This window comes from Onychostoma macrolepis, chromosome 22 (genome assembly GCF_012432095.1).
Source record: "Onychostoma macrolepis isolate SWU-2019 chromosome 22, ASM1243209v1, whole genome shotgun sequence".
Taxonomy (NCBI): domain Eukaryota; kingdom Metazoa; phylum Chordata; class Actinopteri; order Cypriniformes; family Cyprinidae; genus Onychostoma; species Onychostoma macrolepis.
Genome location: NC_081176.1, coordinates 27,651,736 through 27,672,082, shown reverse-complemented (window position 1 = coordinate 27,672,082; position 20,347 = coordinate 27,651,736). Strand labels below are relative to the sequence as shown.

Here is a 20,347-nt window from a genome sequence, read left to right as displayed (position 1 = left end):
ACATAGCCATGACTTACTAAAACAAGAAAATGAATCAGTACTATGTGACCACAGTTTAAAAAAATCAAGGAAACGAATCAGTAGAACGTAACCACAGTTAACTAAAACAAGGGTACAAATCAGTATGCCGTGGCCATGATTTACTAAAATGAGGGAAATAAATAGCACAACGTGGCCACAATTTACTAAAATGAGGGAACAAATCGGTAAAACGTGTCCACGATTTACTAAAACGCAGGGACAAATCAGTACAACCTGACCATGATTTATGAAAATGAGGTAACGAATCTGTACAATGTGACCAAGCTTTACTAAAACGAGGGAATGAATCAGTACAATGTGACTACGATTTACTAAAACAAGGGAACGAATCAGTACAACGTGACCATGATTTATGAAAATGAGGTAACAAATCTGTACAATGTGGCCATGCTTTACTAAAACGAGGGAATGAATCAGTACATTCCCTGCGAGTATGATTTGCAGAAACGAGGGAACGAATCAGTACAACGTGGCCACGATTTACTAAAACGAGGGAACGAATCAGTACAACATGGCCACGATTTACTAAAACGAGGGAACGAATCAATACAACGTGGCCACAATTTACAAAAATAAAGGAATGAATCAGTACAATGTAGCCACAATTTGCTGAAAGAAAGGAATGAATCAGTACAGCATGGCCACGATTTACTTGAACTAGGGAACGAGTCATTACAATGTGGTCACAATTTACTAAAATGAGGAAACAAATCAGTACAATGTGACAACGATTTACAAAAAACAAAGAAACAAATCAGTACAATGTGGCCACAATTTACGAAAACTAGAAAAATATTTAAGTCATGAGAATGAATTCTTATTTTGTGGCCATTATATTAATATTTTTGCCCCCATATCATGTGCTAGGCTCCATAGTAAAGAAAATAAAAATAAAAATGTTTTGATGGGTGAAGTCCATGTATGGTGTATGCATTGTAGTAGTCCAATATTTTTTTGTTTTGTTTTGTTCTGTTTTTAAAAAAACTGGCTCAGATCCTTTCGAGTTTTGTACTGAAAACTGGCTCAAATCTTTTGTTGTACAGTTTCACTCCTTATAATCTGGATATTTCAGTTCATTTGAGTTTTGTAATGAAACCAGTGAATCATGGCTCCTTCTGATAGTCTGTTGCAAGAAATGGTCCAGTGTGGTCATAGTCTGAGTTACCCAATGGTCACAGGTCCAGCGTGCTGGTCTGGTGCTCACGGGAATGGCCTACGGGGTTGAAGTGTGGATGGCAGTCGTGGGGCAGGGCGACACCCGGCTGTGCTAATGGGTTTCGGCTAATCACCAGCTCAAGTTTGTCTCCGGCCTCTGTGATGAGGGGCACAGCTAAGCAGCAGTCGAAATCTCGCGTCCGCACATGGTTCACCTGCCGTAAAAATATTTCGACATTTAGACATCGAATTCAGTAGACTTCAGTAGAAAAATGTAAAATTAATTACATAATCCTTTGTTTAGCATCGTTTAGTATAAGAGTCTAAAAATTACATTTTGAATTCTCCTAACAACTAAGTGAAATAAAATAAGTACCAAAATTAGAAAACAAAAACAAAAAAAGAAATAAATTCAAAAGATTCAATTCATCAAAATTCATCAATATTATAATAGTATAAATAACACTGACGTTAGCATATCAGTAGCATATGCTAATCAACAGAATTTGGTGATTTTTAGGACAAGATATTTTAAATGAAACTTTTTCTTAAATAATACAAAAAAAGCGCAAACGAAAACAAAAAGCAAGCAAGCAAACAAACAAACATTTTTTTCAAAAATAAAACTGCATAAAGTATCTTTAGAGGAAAACACGTTTATAAGTTTGAAAAAGCTGAAAAACCACCTACAGTATTAACAAATGAGAATTTAATGACAAAATATTTTGAAAGATTTTTTAATTTTTTTTTCTAAAACACTGACTTCATGGTTTCAGTGTTCTACAGAATTTTATTTATGATTTTAAAGACTTTAACTTCGGTCAAATGTTTGCGGCTGTAAAATAATTTTCATCATACTAATGTTAATGTAACTTCAACGTTATAAGGGCTTAATCTGAACCAGTTTGATCTGAAATTTTCAACCCATTATGAAATATGAAAACAAACATTCAAAACCAGACACCATAAAGCAAGCACCTACAACTATGGTTGCAACTGTGGTTAACACACCACAGCTGTTAAGTATAATCTTTACACAGATTTAATCATTTCCACAGCCAGTGAAGTTTGGCAGATTAGAGAGAGGGGGACACTCTCTAAGATTTGACCACAAGTGCTGTGTAGCCACGCAGAAGATCCAGTCAAATCACTTTTTAACTTGACATGTCCTCCCAGAGTCAAAGGCCTACTGACGCTCTCATACCTCATTCTGGCCCTCTCAGAGTGAGTTTATATTTAACCGAGCTGGGCAGATCATATAGCTGGGGAAAGGGAGGGGACGCTGGGAAACCAGCGTGTGGTGATCTGAGAAGAGGCACCTGAAGGATCCTGTCGTACGGTTTGAGTCCAGCACGGTCCGCTGGACCTTCAGGTCTGATCATGTTCACGTAAACACCCTTTTCCAAGAAACCGTCCGATACGCTGAATCCAAAGTCATCGCTCTCTGGGTCTTTCATCACAGTCACCTGTAATTGTGTAACACAAAATTATTTGAACAATTTAGCCATGAGCTAATTTATTCTAAATATGTTCAGCAGATGATGTTGAAGTCTTAAAGGAATAGTTCACATAAAAATAAGTCCTTAGTCTCTAAAAAACTCTATCTTAAATTAAAAATTTTAATTAATTAAATACATTTTTGATGTCCAGTAAAAAATTAATGAGAAACAAATATGCAGAATATTATATTCTTAATATCTGATGCAACATATTTTTAAGTAAATTAATCTTATTTCAAAGATGATTTTCCAAAACTGTATGCAGTTATTTGCATCTATTAAACAAAGCAAATATCATAAAAACAAGACAAAAAAATTAAAAAAGAAGAAAATCAATGAAAAGCAAAAAGCAAAAAACAACAAAAGCAATAAATAAATAAATAAACAAAACCAAAACTAAACACAAAACTCCAAAACAAAATAGTTAAAGCAACTCCTAGGACTTGTAGGTTTTTCTCCACCATAATGAAAGCAGAGTGAAACAAAAACCAAAGCAAAATAATAATAATAATAATAATAATAAACAATAATAAATAAATAAAATGAAGCAAAGCAAAGCAAAAAATGAAGCAAAGTTAAACAAAAACTAACAAAACAAAAAACTAAGCAAAACAAAACAAAACAAAACAAAAAAACTCAAAGGAGAGAAAAAAATCAAAGCAAGCACGTCAGTTGCCATTTGAAATAAACAAAGCAAAGCAAAACAAAAACAAAAAATGAAGCAAAACAAATCTAAGAAGAAAAACTCAGAAGCAAAAAAAAAAAGTAAAAGCAAGGACATGTCAGTTGTCATCTGAAAGAAACAAAGCAAAGTCAAACAAAAGCAAAGCAAAACAAAACAAAACAAAACAAAAAAGCAAAACTCCAAAACAAAATCTTCAAAGCAACTCCCCGGATATATCAGTTTTCCTTGGAAATAAATCATGGTTATGCTGATGCGACAGACCTGTGCATATCATAATTTACTGGTTTTGCATGAACTTCATGAAGCATCTACAGTGAAAAATAACACTCTTGTGTTTGGAAAAACAAAATTTCATGCTAAACCACATAAAAAGCACCTACAGTATTAACCAAATGAGGAGTGAAAGATGTATCTCCCTGCCTTTTCCCAGGGACATTTTCAGAGAAGATTAAAACTCCTAATACCAACAATGAGTCCACATACTGTTCAACTGTGTGTTCAACTTATGCTGTGAGTTTGCCCACCTTGTGCAGCTCAAACGGTGTGGGCGACAGGATGTCCTGGATCTCTTCTTTGATCCTCCGTGACTCCCAGGTCTTCTCGGACATACGAAGCGTGCTCTTGTTCTTGGTTTCGTTGAGGAGATGCGGGGCTTTTCTCAGAGGGCTGAGGTGAGGTTGGTTGACCGTCTCGCCGTGGGCCTTTCCCCCCTCTACACCCAAACTCAGGGCACTGCCGGTCATTATTGATGCCTACGTGTGGAACACAACCACAAACATTGATTCCTGCCTTCTCACAAGCCAACATTCCCCAGTGCGTTGAACTCCTGTCATGTGAAAGGGCCTTTGGGCCACATTGTTTGAACAGAGAGCCTCTGATTAGGCTCTCATTAAGCAATTGTCTCATTTAATAAAACCCTATTAACCAGAGGACGTGAAGCCCATCCTCATTTACCTTTAATGAGCTCCAGATCCATTTATTTCCAATGAGCTGTGACTGAAATGTGTGTTAATTGTGAGTTCAGGCATTTGCGACTCTTTGAAGCTGCAATTCAATAGGTTTTACTAACTCAATCCAAGACATGTAGGATCAGTGTGGATCTACGCTTGAAATTACTTTCAAAACAGTTAGCGTACAAGAAATTGCAAATTACTTGGAAAGCTGCAGCCCATTATGTCTTCATGACATAATTTGAGATTTGCACTTACAGTAATACGTGATTTTGGGAACGTACTGTAACTACAGCAGATACTTCTGTAAAGTCCCTCAGAAACCACAAAGCAGCAATTCTCTTAACATTTTTGTTGTGCTGAACATCGTTCACATAATTTATTGTTCCCATTCAAAAATGACTGGTCTTTTAAATATTGCTTGTAAATCTCTCCTTAAGCTATAGTAAATTATCACCAACTTTTTAATTCAGTCTTTTTGTCAACTTCTCTTCTTTGAATTAGCTTACATGTGTTTCCTGATTTACCTGTGTTTGTTTTACTTTTAGTTATTAAACTTTATACTCCCTTTGGACCCACCTCCCAGCATTGCAAAACCTTTTTTTTTTTTTTTTTTTGAGTGAAAAAGCATTTTTTGTGGCAAATTTTGGTAGCATTCATCAAAAAGTTCAGATCAAAACTGAAAAAAAAATAAATAAATAAATAAATTAAAAAAAAATAATAATAATAATAAATGGAAAACTATAAAAACTTCAAAACAAACAAAATACTACAAATGACAAAAACTACTGAAAGTTTAATAAAATTTAAAATAAAAATGGAAAATATATTTAAAAAGTTAACCTTCACTGAAAAAAAGAGACTTCCATTTAGAAATTGCTTGTAAATTTCACAATTACAAAGAAATGGCAACACTGTTAAAAAAAGGAAAAAAAAAAAAAAAATAAGTTGAGCGAACTTACAAACATTTTTTTTTTTACCAGCTTCAGCAGATTATTGCTCAACTTATTTTTGTGGGAGATTCTCACATTTTTGTTGTATAAACTTAAAACGACAAGTTGAGAAAACTCAAAAATCTGTTGAAGCTGGTTGCCTTAAAAATTTACAGTTCAGTTCCATGTGTTACTAAAAAAGTTGAGCCAACTTAAAATTTTAAGTAGAAAGACTAAAATAGTGTTTTTCTTGTAACATGTACTCCAGTAATCTTTTAACATAGTGTTCATGTCGTCCCAAGCCTGTATGACTGATTTTATTCTGTACAGCACAAAAAAAGACATTATGAAGAATGTCTGCTCTTTTCCATAAAAAAACAAAACAAAAACAAATTACAGAAGTTATGCCATTTTAAACACCAAATATTTCAAATAGAATTTATATGACTAGATATAAACATACAAATACTTTAAAATATTTATATAAAAATAATAATTTAGTTAAAGTTTTAGTAATTTTGTATGTGCATTGCAATTTTTCATTGGTTCTAGTTTTTTTTTTTTTATATATATATATATATATATATATTTCTAGTTAGCTTTTCAGAATTTTAGTACTTCAAGGAAATTATGACTTCAACGTAAATATGAAATTTTGCCTTGGCAACCAACTCAAATAAGTTAGGGTGAGTTTTTCATCTAATATTTATATTTGATTTTATTTCAGCTTTATTTCATTATTTTAAATTTCCATTTATTTACTTACTTATTTATTTAAATTTGGTTACAATATATATTGTGTCCCTGTTACAGTGTAATTATACATTTAAGCACTGAGTAATATTAATTAACTACATGTACTTACTATATGGTTAGGGTTAGGATTAGGGTTTGGTTTAGGGTTACTTGCATGCAATTATGCATAATTTATTGTTATTATAATAGTAAGAACATGCAACATGTGTAACACCTTAAAATAAAGTGTCACCTTATTTTTTTTTTATTTTTTTTAATGGAATCTTTTCACAGACTGTGATAGCACAATTCCAGTTACTAATGTGATATATTTATTGGGGGGTTATTTATATTTACATTTATATTTATTTATTTATAATTTCATGTTGAACTGTTTACATTTGATGTTACTGACATGAAACCTGGAACGACTTGCCAAACCACTGCATATCTGAATAAACGTGGATGCAAATTATATTTAAATTCCAGTATGTTGCACACACAAAGCTACCATGCGGCTTCAGAAAACTTGATTCACTGCTATAATACTGCCATTCACTACTGAAAAGTGTGCCAGGACAGGACAAAACATTTTGTGTTCTACGGAAAACAGAAAGTCAAGTAACGACGAAGAAACATGTCATCCATGGCTGACCTCGGTAGCCAGTGTCATCAAACATCTGATAAAAACACGGAAATCTCATCGGTTGGTTGTGTAAGAACAGAGCTCATTGTTTTGAGCAAGCAGGCGTGAAATGAGCCATCAGTCAGCATGCAGAGACATTTTGTGGTAACAGGAGTGTAGTGATTGGTGATTGGTGATTTCCAACTTAAAAAAGAATGATCAGCGAATGCAGGTCTGTGGTGTTTTAGCATCTGACTCACTGCAGGAATTATGTAGATAAGGGTACAAACACAGGCCAAAAAATGTGCTGTTCTTCCACGGAACAATTCCTCATCTTGCAGGCCAGATTTAAGTGCTCGGTTGTGGAGGACGCGGCAGACTACCACAATCTGACATAATTTACTGGGACTGTACAGCATTGCTCAACTGCTGAACTCCAAAGAGGTTTTGAGGCATTCTATTAAGCATGTGCCTTTTAATTTTTTTTTTTATTATTACTAGTTTATTTAGCACATTTAAAGACAAAGAATACATCATCTCGATTTAAATTAATTATAAAAAAACATATGTTTTCAAATTTGTACTCCTATACCTTTAAGCAAACACAACATTTTCTATAAAAAGTAGAAAAATACTGTTATTTTTCTATTGTTTATGACTGATTAGTTATATATTAATAACAATTGTATACACTTTCTCTTTATTCTCTTCATTTAAAAAATTTAAAAATTGCTTTGGGTTAAGAAAAGCACATGATAAATAGAATGCATTATTATTATTATTATTATTATTATTATTATTATAAGTACGATGGGGAATGATTTAAAACAGAATAATTAACTGTCTGTTTTCTTAATTAAAATGTTTAAACATAAATGAGAAAACATACATTAAAATATTTATATAAAAATACTTTGAAATATTTCTATTTAGCTTTTTTTTCAGAATTTTAGTACTTTAATTTAAACAAAAATATGAAATAAGTTTGAAATCTTTGAAAGTTCGAAGTTTTTCATTGAATATTTATATTTCATTTTGTTTTTATTCGTGCTTTATTCCAAAATGTTTACATCTCCATTTTTTATTTCATAATTTGTCTAGACTTTTCACACTTTTGTGATGCAACTTGTTACTAAAATTGTAAATGTATTTTTCTTTAATATCTATATTTTTTTTATTTAATGCACATTTATACTACTATTCTTTGTTATTTTACTTTATTTGTTTTATATATATATATATATATATATATATAGCTGAGTTTTTGGTAATTGCAAATTTTAGATCTTTCTGTTTTAACAACTGTAATTAAGCCTTTTTCATTTTTTCTTAATTTAGAAGATTATAGACATGCTATCATGGATTTTATCTATTGCTATTAGATCAAACAAGAACTCAAAAATGATATTTGCAGTATAAAAGTTTGCCTAACTATGATGACCTCCGCTTCTTGATATGTAAAAAAAGGTCCATTAACATGTTAATTCGTGATATTTAATAAAATTGTGATTGTGTTTAATGCATCAAATGACTCTAACATAACCGATATTAACATAATCATCACACTGCAAGTGCAAACTATCAGCTTTTTCTTGAGAAAAACGCTATCATTCTATCTGATCCATGAGATGATTAAAGATTTTCTCGTCATGGCAGCAGTTTACCTCGATCTCGCGCAGGAGCTCGGACTGGCCACAGGTCTCCAGGTCTTCCAGGGCCTGGCACCAGAAACTGTCCTCCTGCTCCATCATGAGGCCGTCGGTATGCGGCTGGCTGCTGTATCTGCGGCAGACGTACACATTACAGCCAATAAGGCATGAGGCACTTCAGCTGGCACCCACATCCGGCTCTCTGGCACCAGCCTTGGCACGTTAAGACGGACCGCAGGGCTCGGTGGAGAGGAGCGTCCTGTGAGAGAAACTGAAGGCCTGAAGAACTGCTATTATATTAAATCTTCCCCTCATGAGTGGTGATTTATCAAGTATTAATTCAAAATAATGCATTAAAAACAAAAATAATGTAACATTTTATTCAAATGGCAGTTGCTGTTGGTTGAAAGTGTTTTGAAAGACTCCTAGGCTGTACAAAGCTATACATACAGACAGATAATTTGAGCGTAAAACTGTAAGCAGTTACCACAGTCATTTAAATATAACAATCGGTGTTAATTAATACTATTATATTATTTATTGATATTCTGAATTGTTATTCAGAAGTTTTTGAACAGTAAGATTTTTACGAAACAATTCTGTTTTGCTCATCAAGCCTACATTTATTTGATCCAAAATACAGCAAAAGCAGTAATATTGCGAAATATTTTTACTATTTAAAATAACTGCTTTCTATTTGAATATATTTTAAAATGTAATTTATTCCTGTAATTTCAAAGCTGAATTTTCAGCATCATTACTCCAGTCTTCAGAGTCACATGATCCTTCAGAAATCATTGTGATATGCTGATTTGCTGCTGAAGAAACAGTATTTATTATTACTATCGATATTTAAAACAGCTGAGTACATTTTTTTCAGGATTACTTGATGATTAGAAAGATCCAAAGATCAGCATTCATCTGAAATAAAAAGCTATTGTAACATTATACACTATACCATTTAAAAGCTTGGAGTCAATATATTTAAATTATTATTTGTTTATTATTAAATTATGCAGTTATAGAAATTAATACTTTTATTTTGCAAGGATGCATTAAATTAATATATATATATATATATATATATATATATATATATATATATATATTGGTATATTTATTAATATAGATATATTGTCTTGCCTCCTATCATTAAGCAAACAGCTTGAGTTTTCTACAAAAATAAATAAAATTTAAATACTGTTTTTTATTTTTTTCTTGTATGTGACAGAGATGTGCTAAATAGATACGTTATGAATGACAAATTTGGTGAAGAATGAAAGAAAAACATAAATATTAAATCAGAGTAAAATAATGGAAGAGGAATTAAGAAAATTAAATACACAGATAATTTATTCTGCTTTTAATTAATAAAATAAATAAATAAATTAAAAAAAAAACGTACAAGATTGATTTAGTGTGAACGGAAAAAAAATATTTCAGTTCTTCATATGACTAGAATATACAGATATGTAAAAATATATTTACTCTAAAATTAAAGTTCTAGCAATTTTTATTGTGTAGTTTTTATTCATTTTTCATAATTGAAATATTTCAATTAGCTTTCTAAGTTTTTGTAATTTTAGTACAGTGTTTTGACAGGCAAAAATGTGGCATTTTAATGCAAAAATTTAGTAAAATTTTTAACTATTATTAATATAAAGTTTATATAAAATCTACATTTTTATTAACTTAAAGTTTTTCATCTAATATTTCTATATTTTTCAGCTTTATTTCAATCACCAGAAAGGATTTTTAAAAGTTTTAACTTACAGTAGCATCACTGAAAACAATATAGCATGACACACTGTATTTCGCGCTCGTGTACAGCGTCCTGTCTCACCCGGCAGCTTTGTCCCAGTCGTCTTCACTGAATCCTCCATCACTGAAGGGGTAGTTTTTGCGGCGGGACGGAGGAGGTGTGCTGTTCCTCTGCTTGCTGTTACGCCACTCGTGAGGGTGTAGCGCAATCCCAGCGGCCTGATGGGTGTAGGCACCTTCGGAGGAGCATCAGGTCATGTGTCACTGAGGCTGTCAGTAGATGTAACGAATATCGGCCCGTCGTGAGAAGAGTGAACTCACCTTGGCTGCTGTAACCGCCGTCGATTCCCGAGCCGTCCCACGACTCCATGGCCGAATCCACGCTGGGGATGGTGGTGGAATAAATATCCGACAGTTTATTGGTCTTCTGCGAGTCGGTCATCTCATCCTCGTTATCGCTGAGCTCGTTATCCAGATCATTCTCTTTATTTTTATCATCTGGAGCTGAAAGGGGAATGACAGTTATCTGATGATCAAATATGATGTTAACGGAATAAAAACGGGTTTGTGTGGAAACAGATTTGGGTAGCACTTTATTTGAAGGTGTTCTTGTTACACATATTGTATGTGTTTACTATTACAATTAGTTATGCATACTTACATGCAAGTAAACCTAAGACAAACCTTAATCCTAACCCTAACCATATAGTAAGTACATGTAGTTTTTAATATTACTCAGTACTTAGATGTATAATTGCACTGTAACAAGAACACCTTAAAATAAAGTGTTTCCCAGATTTGTATGCATATATGTAAATGAGATGTAAACAAACAAACAAATAAAAACAGGTGTTTTGTGTAAATTGGTGAGTGTCTTGATTTCATTGTTAATACAGATAATTTAGACAATAAGTCAGTATTTAGGTGACAAGTCAATTATTATTATTATAATTATTATTTTTGATTAATTAAAACTTTGCATGATTATGATGATTAATTAAATATTTTGATAATTTGATGATTGAAAGCTACTCTATTTGCCCCAAATCATATAATCACTTATAATTAATTATATTATTAATTATAATTAAATATAATTAATATCAATGTATAGAAAATGTATATCAATTATCTAAATTATATTTAATTATATTTATTATTATTAATTGGGGAAATTGTTCACTAATAGAATAGCTTATCAGATTTTCATAATCAGAAGATGCCAAAATGGGGGTTAAATGTATATTACAATATAATTTTATATATATAATTTAGGACCATTAATTGCATACACTTCATTTTTGTTGCAACCTTATTGTCAGTTTGTTTGTTTGTTTATTACTGCTGATAATTATGAGTAGTCAAATAATGACTATTTTAATGAAACTAGATTTTTTTTATTGTAGTTATTAAAAATTATGGGGACAAAATATTTTTACTAATACAGTATCTTATCAAATAGTAGTACTTCTGTTAATAATCAATTAATGTTTTATAACAATAATAACATGAATGGTAATAATAATAATAATAATAATCTACTTAATCCTACTTTATGATGTTCTAATTATATTTATTAAAATTAATTTATATGATTTATCTTATATCTTAATTTATCTGATTAAATAACCAGAAGGGGATATGAGGGGAAAGATCTATGATATGATATGATATGATATGATATGATATATGAAATCATATGATATGATATGATATATGATACGATACGATACGATACGATACGATACATAAAGAAAACAAGGCCTATTTTGGAAATGCATTATATTATATTACATTATATTATATGAAACGATAAATAAAACATAAAAACATATGATATATTTTCCCCTAAAGAAAACAAGGTATATTTTAAGACCATTAACTGCACACAGTTGTGTATATTTTGAGACGTACTGTCGGTCTGTTTCTTGATCTTGAGGGTGACAGTTTCTCCTGCCATCTGCAGCAGGTGTATGGCTTCACTGAGCGGCTTCCCCTTCAGACTGACGCTGTTGATGGCCAGAATACGGTCGCCAACGTGAATGGCTCCAGTCCTGTGAGAACAGACAACAACCACACAAGCTCTTCGGTGCTTCTTCAAAATCGACACCAGAGACACAAAGTGTCCATAACTGAAGAAACAACTGTGTATTTCTGAGAGCACTTTGAAGGATTGCATATTTGGAGCTCGCATTACCAATACATGTTTGGCCTCAGTAGGTGACTAGGTGTGTGTGTGTGTGTGTGTGTGTGTGTGTGTGTGTGCGTGTGTGTATGGTAGAGAGTCTTTAATGTCTTTTCATACAGAAGACTGCCTTTTATCAGGATCAGCAAATAAATGTAATAACCCATTTATGAGAACCTGGCATATAATTTTATAATCACAGACACCGCTTTTGTTTGCAAAATAGAGTATAAAACTCTAGCAGGGCTATCAACATCGACAAATGACAAAAAAACATTCATAAAAGCATTATGACTTGTGTGCTATAATAATAATAATAATAATAATAATAATAATAATAATAATAACACTTGTTTTTTTAAGCAAAAATATTTAATATGACTGAATAAACTATTATCCTTTGAATTATTTATAGCAATATTTATATAACAATATTTATAATAACTAGGTATAACGGTATTTAATTTCATAACAATGATAATAACATAATGCTATAAAACAAACATTATTATTATTATTATTATTATTATTATTATTATTATTATTATTATTAAATACCACTGTTAATTATGAGTAATCAATAACTCCAAATAGAGTGGGAGTTTTATTCACGTAAAAATATTTAATACAGCTGAATTACCCTTATTATCATCGTCATTATTATTATTATTATTATTACTACTACTACTACTGTTAATTATGAGTAATCAATAATTCCACATTTTATTCACATAAAAATTTAAAGTTTTGCTGAAATACCCTGATTATATTTATTATAATTATAATTATTATTATTATACTACTACTACTACTAGTTAATTATGAGTAATAATTAAATTAAATTATTATGTATTTTTAAATAATAATAATAATAATAATACATAAATAAATACATAATACAAAAACATTATTATTATTAGTATTGTTATTATTTTAAATAATAATAATAATAATAATAATAATAATAATTATTATTATTATTATTATTATTATTACTACTACTACTACTACTGTTAATTATGAGTAATCAGTAATTCGAAATTGACTGGTTTTATTCACATAAAAATAAATTGAGCTGAAATACCCTGATTATTATTATTATTTATATTTTGTAATTATTATTATTATTATATTTATTATTATTATTATTATTATCACCACTGTTAATTATGTAAAGTTAGAAAGAGAGGGCAGTATGTGCGTATCTGGTTTGAGGGCAGCTGAGGTGGATACATGTGGATATGGGAAACCAAATACAGTAAATGTGGATGAACCTGTGCAGTGAAAAAACAGGCAATTTTCTGCCTAGCAGTGATGAATTAGGAAATGTGCTTTGAGCCGTGCTGGTGAGATTGGGTTGACTGAGCTCTGTAACATCGCTCCGCTCGGTCTCACGTCTGGTGTGTTTGGCGTCCCGTATGGGGAGGTTTAGGGTGGGTCTGTGTCCCATGGCTCACCTCTCAGCGAGACCCCTCTTGGTCAGGCCTGAGATGATGATGGGGTCGAAGGGCTCCTCGGTGCCGGAGATGGTGATGCCCAGCGGGCCGCCGTAGCGCTTCAGCTCCACCGTGTAGATGATGGAGCCGGACGACTCCTGCTCGTCTGGACACAGGACACACTTCTGCTGTCACATATCATTTTGAGGACGCTAGATTCATCTGACACACATTCGTATCAACATATTATGAATATTCAATGAATAATTTAACATTGTGAACAGAAGAGCTCAGTGTGTACATTTTCTCTCGATTCGCACTTGGAGCTGCAAAACAGGTAAAACAAAGACATTTTCATATCAAAGAAATGATAAGACGTTTGAATCGATTCTCTACTGCTTTGATCACAGACTGTGTTTTACCTCATAACAGAAAATCAGCTTTTCTAGCAACATGCTAAACGACTGATCTCTGTCTGTCAACAAGAAGTTACTACGTGATTCCCATTTGTGTCATTTTTATAGTTTTGAATAGTTGTTATCAATGTGGAAAATAGTAATAATAAAGAATGAGTAGGTGTGGCCAATGTTTGATTGACAGGATCTATTTGTCATTATGGTTGTATACTTGATTTATTTCATTTAGCATTGACGTAGATATGCTGTAATATACTGACACCTGGCGGTCAAACGTTGAATTACACATTGACATGCTTTCAGTATGATTTTCAAATTAAAAGTTTAAAATCAACATAGGTTGGATGTTTTGTTTTGGATTAACCGATTGATTTTGGAATAGCTTATTAACTTATAGAATCATAATTGATAAAAATGTATGATGAATGCAAAACATGTTAAAACTTTATCATGATAAATTATAAAATATAAAAAGGATTTATATTTCTAATAGTCTAAAATAACCATATATAACATAAATAAATGAAATATACTATAAAACAGTATTTTGCATAAAGAAAGCCTATTTATAGAACATTTTTTTTAATGTAATGTATGTAATGAGGATTACAATGTACTATATTATTTAAATAGTAAACTCTTATCATGATAACATTTGCCATACTGTTTTTAATTTATGCCAAGATTAATTTTAAAGAAAAGAGCTTTTCATTAATGAATTATAACAGCATGAATCTCTAATGAAAATCATTAGAGAATATTGACATATTGACAGAAATTCAAAACTCCAAAACATACAAAGGCATTACAGTAATGAGAATTTAGCAAATAATGGGAGAAGAATAATATCACAATGCAAAATAATGCCTCCTGCATTATACAATGTCCTATTTCTTCCCTTTTAAATCTGAAATACGACCTTCACAAGTTCTTGGCAGGTTCTGAAGCTGCAGGTCACACACACCTGAGTTGTCCTCATCCTTGCGGATTTTGAGTTTGACCAGGTCTTCACTCTGCTGGAGGATCTGGACGGCATCCTCCATGGAGCAGTTCTCCAGACGGATGTTATCTATGGCCAGCAGCTTGTCTCCGGGTTCCAGAGTTCCTGTTCTGCAGGAAGAAACCATGAAACGCGCTTCAGTCTCACAAACAAACACTAAACACATCTGTGGAGTGAGCCAACAACTAAGTGTGTACTTGACTTTCTACAACGCAAAGTTGCAAAGAGGTTTTTAAACAAACAAGAAAAGGCATTTATATTTCTAAGAGACAAAAACAAAAATATAAATGCATTTATATATATATATATATATATATATATATATATATATATATATAATTTTGGTTATAAAATATTGATTTTATATTAAAAAAAGCACAAAAAGAAAGCACACTACTTCCCAGTTATACAGTAAAATATATATGGAGTTTGTCTCCCCTAAAGGATATTACAATACATATTTTGCATTTTGTTCCTGCAACTCTATAATAATTATAATATGTGAAATATTTCAGCATCAGAAATGTTTCAGTTGTTATTTTACATATTCCAAATATGATAATTGTAATATCACAAATGATATTATAAATATTAATGTATGATGGTAAGTATAATTATAAAAACATTATAATATCTCTACATTATAAAATGTAATATATATATATATATATATATATATATATATATATATATATATATATATATATATATATATATATATATATATATATATATATATATATATATATATATATATATTAAAAGGATAACAAAAATATAAATATAATAAAATTAGTGCTGTCAAGCGATTAATCGCAATTAATCGCATCCAAAATAAAAGTTTTGTTTACATAATATATGCGTGTGTAGTGTGTTTATTTATTATGTATATAAATACACACACATACAGCATATATTTTGAAAATATTTACTTGTATTTACGTGTATATATTTATATGCATATAAATTATATCATATATACATATACTTAATATATAAACGTAAACAAATTCTCAAATAAATACAAGCATGTGTGTGTATTTATATATACATAATAAATATACACATTACACACATATATTATGTAAACAAAAACTTTTATGTTGTATGCGATTAATCGTGATTAATCATTTGACAGCACTAAATAAAATATAAAAATATTAAAACAATGATATAAAGATAAATGTAATAAAATAATAATAAATATACAATTTTATATTTAATATAAATACAATAAATAGATTTATATTAGAAATAGAATAAAATGTTTATATATATCAGGATTTATATTTCTATCAGCAAAAACATTTACATACATAAAACAGAAAAATTGATAAAATAACAGGGATTTATATTTTAAAAGGCAAAACAGTGAAATAAAATAAAATAAAGGAATTTATATAACTAGGGGGCAAAATTGAATACAAATAAATATAATGATTTATATTTCTAAGAGTAAAAAAAACATTTTTAAAAATGAATTTAAAAAGGGTTAGTAAAAGATTTGAATATCTAAGAGGCAAAACAAATATTTTAACATAAAGAAAGCATATTTATAGGCTCATGAACGTTTCCATTCCTAAGTGTTTCTGCCAGTATTGTTAAGTGCTTGTTCATACCTGTGTGCCATGCTGCCTTTTTTAATGTCAGATATGATAAGAGGCTCTCCTGGTTTCTTACTGGCTGTAGAAAGATGGGAAAACACATCAAGAGTACAGTGTTTCAGCATGTCACACACACACTAAAACACACCCCCGCAAACATGGTTTCAAGGCAAAAATGGAAACTCTTATCTGGATTCAGGCTGAGCATGAGCCAAACGTTCAGAGAGAATATTTTGCTCAGATAGAATAAAACATTTTAAGAGCAGAATTCAATTACAAGTGTAAAAACTCCCAGCATCCAGTGGCAATGTGTCTTTTATAAGTGTATATTATATGCATATATATATCAATTAATATACTGTCAGATCACTTGAGCTTTGTTGTTCCTGGAGGAGATTCAGTTCAAATCTGATTCAACTCTTTTCTTCCCCTCAAAGTTTCTCATACACTTACACCAAGCACAGCATTTTAAGATGTTTCAGACGTCTGAAGGATAAGTTAAGAATTACGTTTAAACATTCAAGAAGTGAATCTGACAGAAATGGTCAAGAGTATTTTCACTGATGGATGGCGTGAATGTGGTACAAATGCATATCAGCCCTCATGCAAGTATAATACAAGTTTAATGGCCCATGATTCCTTAGTGTTTATGCCGTAAAGAAGCTTTAGAGGAACGTCAGATGGAAAGAAGCCAGACAGACCCAAGAGCTCAAGTAAACAAGCCCACGGAAAGCCTGCGAGAGCCGCGTAAACACTCTGAGGCTCAGAGGCTCTGTTGATCAGGGCTAATGTAACTCTACGACACGCACGAGACGGGACGCCCCGTATCAGGTGGTCTGGATAAGAACACGCTCCGTCAGGAAAACCCATACGCAGCCGTGTTTAATGACCGGAGTGGATGTCAAAACATTTGTGTGGGTTTATTTTCCGTGCATTCGGGGATATAAAGTTTAACTGCTTCTTGGCGAGTTTGAGAAGTGAAACCGAGAATGGGAAAATAGGCCAGGGAGAGAGGGATCTTAAAATCTCCCCTAAAAAAAAAGATTCAGAGGGAATGGCTTAAAAGCGGTTTTGGAATGAAAACAGAACAGGAAATCCTGCAGTTTTTTTCAAATACGTGATGACTTTACAAACATAAATGCTAATTAGTAATCCTAAAGTAAACTTTCATACATTTACCTTAAATGGCACAAGCCACCAATACTGTAACATTCTGCTTATATTACTGTTATTAATTTATTTGTCTTGCTCATTTATATAGTTTTTTTTCTTTTCTTTTCTTTTAATGACTACAATTGTAACAGGAATGTTTTGTATATTTGTATGTTTTGTTCATTTTCTGTTCATTTTTTTTATTGAAACGAAGCCATATCAAAATCTTTTGAATATATGTATATTTGCTTCCAAAAAGTACATTAATAGAGTAAAATAAATTAGTTTTATAATTACAGTTTTATTAAAACAGCATATTAGAAGGATTTCTGAAGTATCATGTGACACTGATACTAAACATTGCATATGCTTTATATATGTTAACATATTATATATGTAAATATATTAATACAGTTATTTTAAATTGTAATAATATTTGAAAATATTACTGTTTTTATTGTATTTTCAATTAAGCAAATGTAGCCATGGTGAGCATAAGAGACTTTCAAAAACATTAAAACATTTTTTTTTTTCAAACTTTTGATCAGCAGTGTGTATGCATATTATTATTATTATTATTAAAACAAAGTAGCATCAAAGTGACTTAGTTTAACTTTGAACAGTTTTATTTTTGAACATTATTTAAAATATTACAATAATATAAGATTATTTTGCATACCTTTAATCTATTACCACAAACTATTGCTTGGCTCTAATTATGATTAGAGAATCAGATTATTATCCAAATCACCAGGAAACATTACATGTGTGATGGTGGAAGTCATTTGCAGGTTATTGTGAGACAGATAACCAAAAGTTGTGATGCCTGGGTAGATAAGTTTTCTGTTTTCTCATCTAAGTGGGCAGTTCTTACCAAAATATATTGCAATGTTGGCCAAACTAAATGAAGAAGAAGATCCTCAGACCCTTGATGTCAAAATTAAACCACTGCGAATTAACAGTGAGGTCTTACCACTGATTGTGATGCCCAGTTCCACACCTCGTTTCTTCTGCAGCTTCACATGAAATGTTCCACTGCTAGGCACAACAGATTCTGGCCATACAACAAAACCAACATTACGATCAAGTACAAACACGATTGCAACTTAAAGTGACAAATTCATGTCTTAGGAACTCTTGGTGGAAAACGCAGCAATTCATGTTTTAAGAGCTTGGTGGTGAACATGTGAAACCTCACTAACCTGCTACATCAAACTCAATCTCTAGCGTGACCTTATTGGCCAGAGCAGCATCCCGGAGCAGCTGATTGGCTTCTTCCAGCGTTCCGTCTTCTGTAGGAATTCCGTTGATGGATAAGACTCTGTCTCCAACCTGGAGAAGCCCACACCTGCCAATCAAAACAAAACAGAAGGACTAAAAAGCTCATTTCATGTTCCCTTCCTCCAGCGACTAAATCACTGTCAGTCCAAACACCCCTTAAATGCATAGTTCAGCCAAAAATGAAAATTGTCATCATTTACTCACCCTCAAGTTTTCACACCTGTATAAATTTCTTTCTTCTGTTGAACACAAAAAATATATATTTTGATGAATGTTGGTAACCAATCAGTTGACAGTAGCCATTGACTTCCATAGTATTTCTTTCCATAATATGGAAGCCAATTACATGTGTAACTATCACCAACAGTTTGGTTACCAACATTCATAAATGATGACAGAATTTTCAGGTGAACTATCCTTTTAAATGGGCGGTTCCTGGCCAAAATAATGTGAAAAGTGGACCAGACTTCATGCCAATAGTCAAAAGTCTGACTGAAAACTGATGTCAATTTTAGAAGTTGATTATCATCAAACACAACAACAAAAATGCATGATTTATATTAAGTGTATTGTTTTCTCAGGTTTTTATATGCTTTACTTTACTTTTAGTCATTTAGCAGACGCTTTTATCCAAAGCGACTTACAAATAAGAAAAAGTAACTAAAACTAAAAGTTAAAACTCTATAAATACTATATATACACACATTTAAGAAAATAAAGAAATTAAAGAAAAATGACAAATGCATACAACAACATTTCAAAACTACACGTTTAAATGAAAACAAAAAATAAAGCTAAAAACAATTCAAAATACTAAAACAACAAAAGGTATGAGTATAATAATGATTCTAGCATAACACTAAGCCAAACATAAAAAAAAACTACATGTGTGTATGTACAGCCACACACACACACACACACATTATTTCATTTCCATTTAGTATGTTGAAGTACTAAAATAACTCAAATTAAATTAAATTAAATTAAAATAAAACTTAATAAAAAAAAATAAAAACTATTACTTTAAATTAAAAAAATAAAATAAATAATAATAATAATAATAATAATAATATGCAAGCCCAGTGTCACTGTGGGAAACCATGTGTGTATGAAAGAGAACAACTGACCTGACATGCAATGACTTCCAGCCCAAACACCACAAATGTCACACACTGCCACAGTACAATACAGCTCAACACACATCAGATCACTCGCTTCATGCTACAACAATCTCACACCA

At 31.4% G+C, this 20,347-nt stretch overlaps 1 protein-coding gene across 1 annotated transcript in view; it reads right to left on the bottom strand.

The window, feature by feature from the left end:
• Positions 1–291: 291 nt before the first annotated feature.
• grip2b (glutamate receptor interacting protein 2b) overlaps positions 292–20,347 on the bottom strand; it is a 136,432-nt gene continuing 116,376 nt past the window's right edge. Inside the window, exons 12-23 of the mRNA XM_058759408.1 lie at positions 19,029–19,174; positions 18,800–18,880; positions 16,690–16,753; positions 15,035–15,180; positions 13,676–13,820; positions 11,948–12,087; positions 10,355–10,537; positions 10,116–10,269; positions 8,288–8,405; positions 3,906–4,133; positions 2,517–2,663; positions 292–1,412 (exon numbers count right to left, since the gene is read on the bottom strand). Coding sequence (XP_058615391.1) covers positions 1,215–1,412; positions 2,517–2,663; positions 3,906–4,133; positions 8,288–8,405; positions 10,116–10,269; positions 10,355–10,537; positions 11,948–12,087; positions 13,676–13,820; positions 15,035–15,180; positions 16,690–16,753; positions 18,800–18,880; positions 19,029–19,174 — 1,750 coding nt within the window. The 3' untranslated portion in view covers positions 292–1,214. The remainder of the gene's footprint in view (positions 1,413–2,516; positions 2,664–3,905; positions 4,134–8,287; positions 8,406–10,115; positions 10,270–10,354; positions 10,538–11,947; positions 12,088–13,675; positions 13,821–15,034; positions 15,181–16,689; positions 16,754–18,799; positions 18,881–19,028; positions 19,175–20,347) is intronic.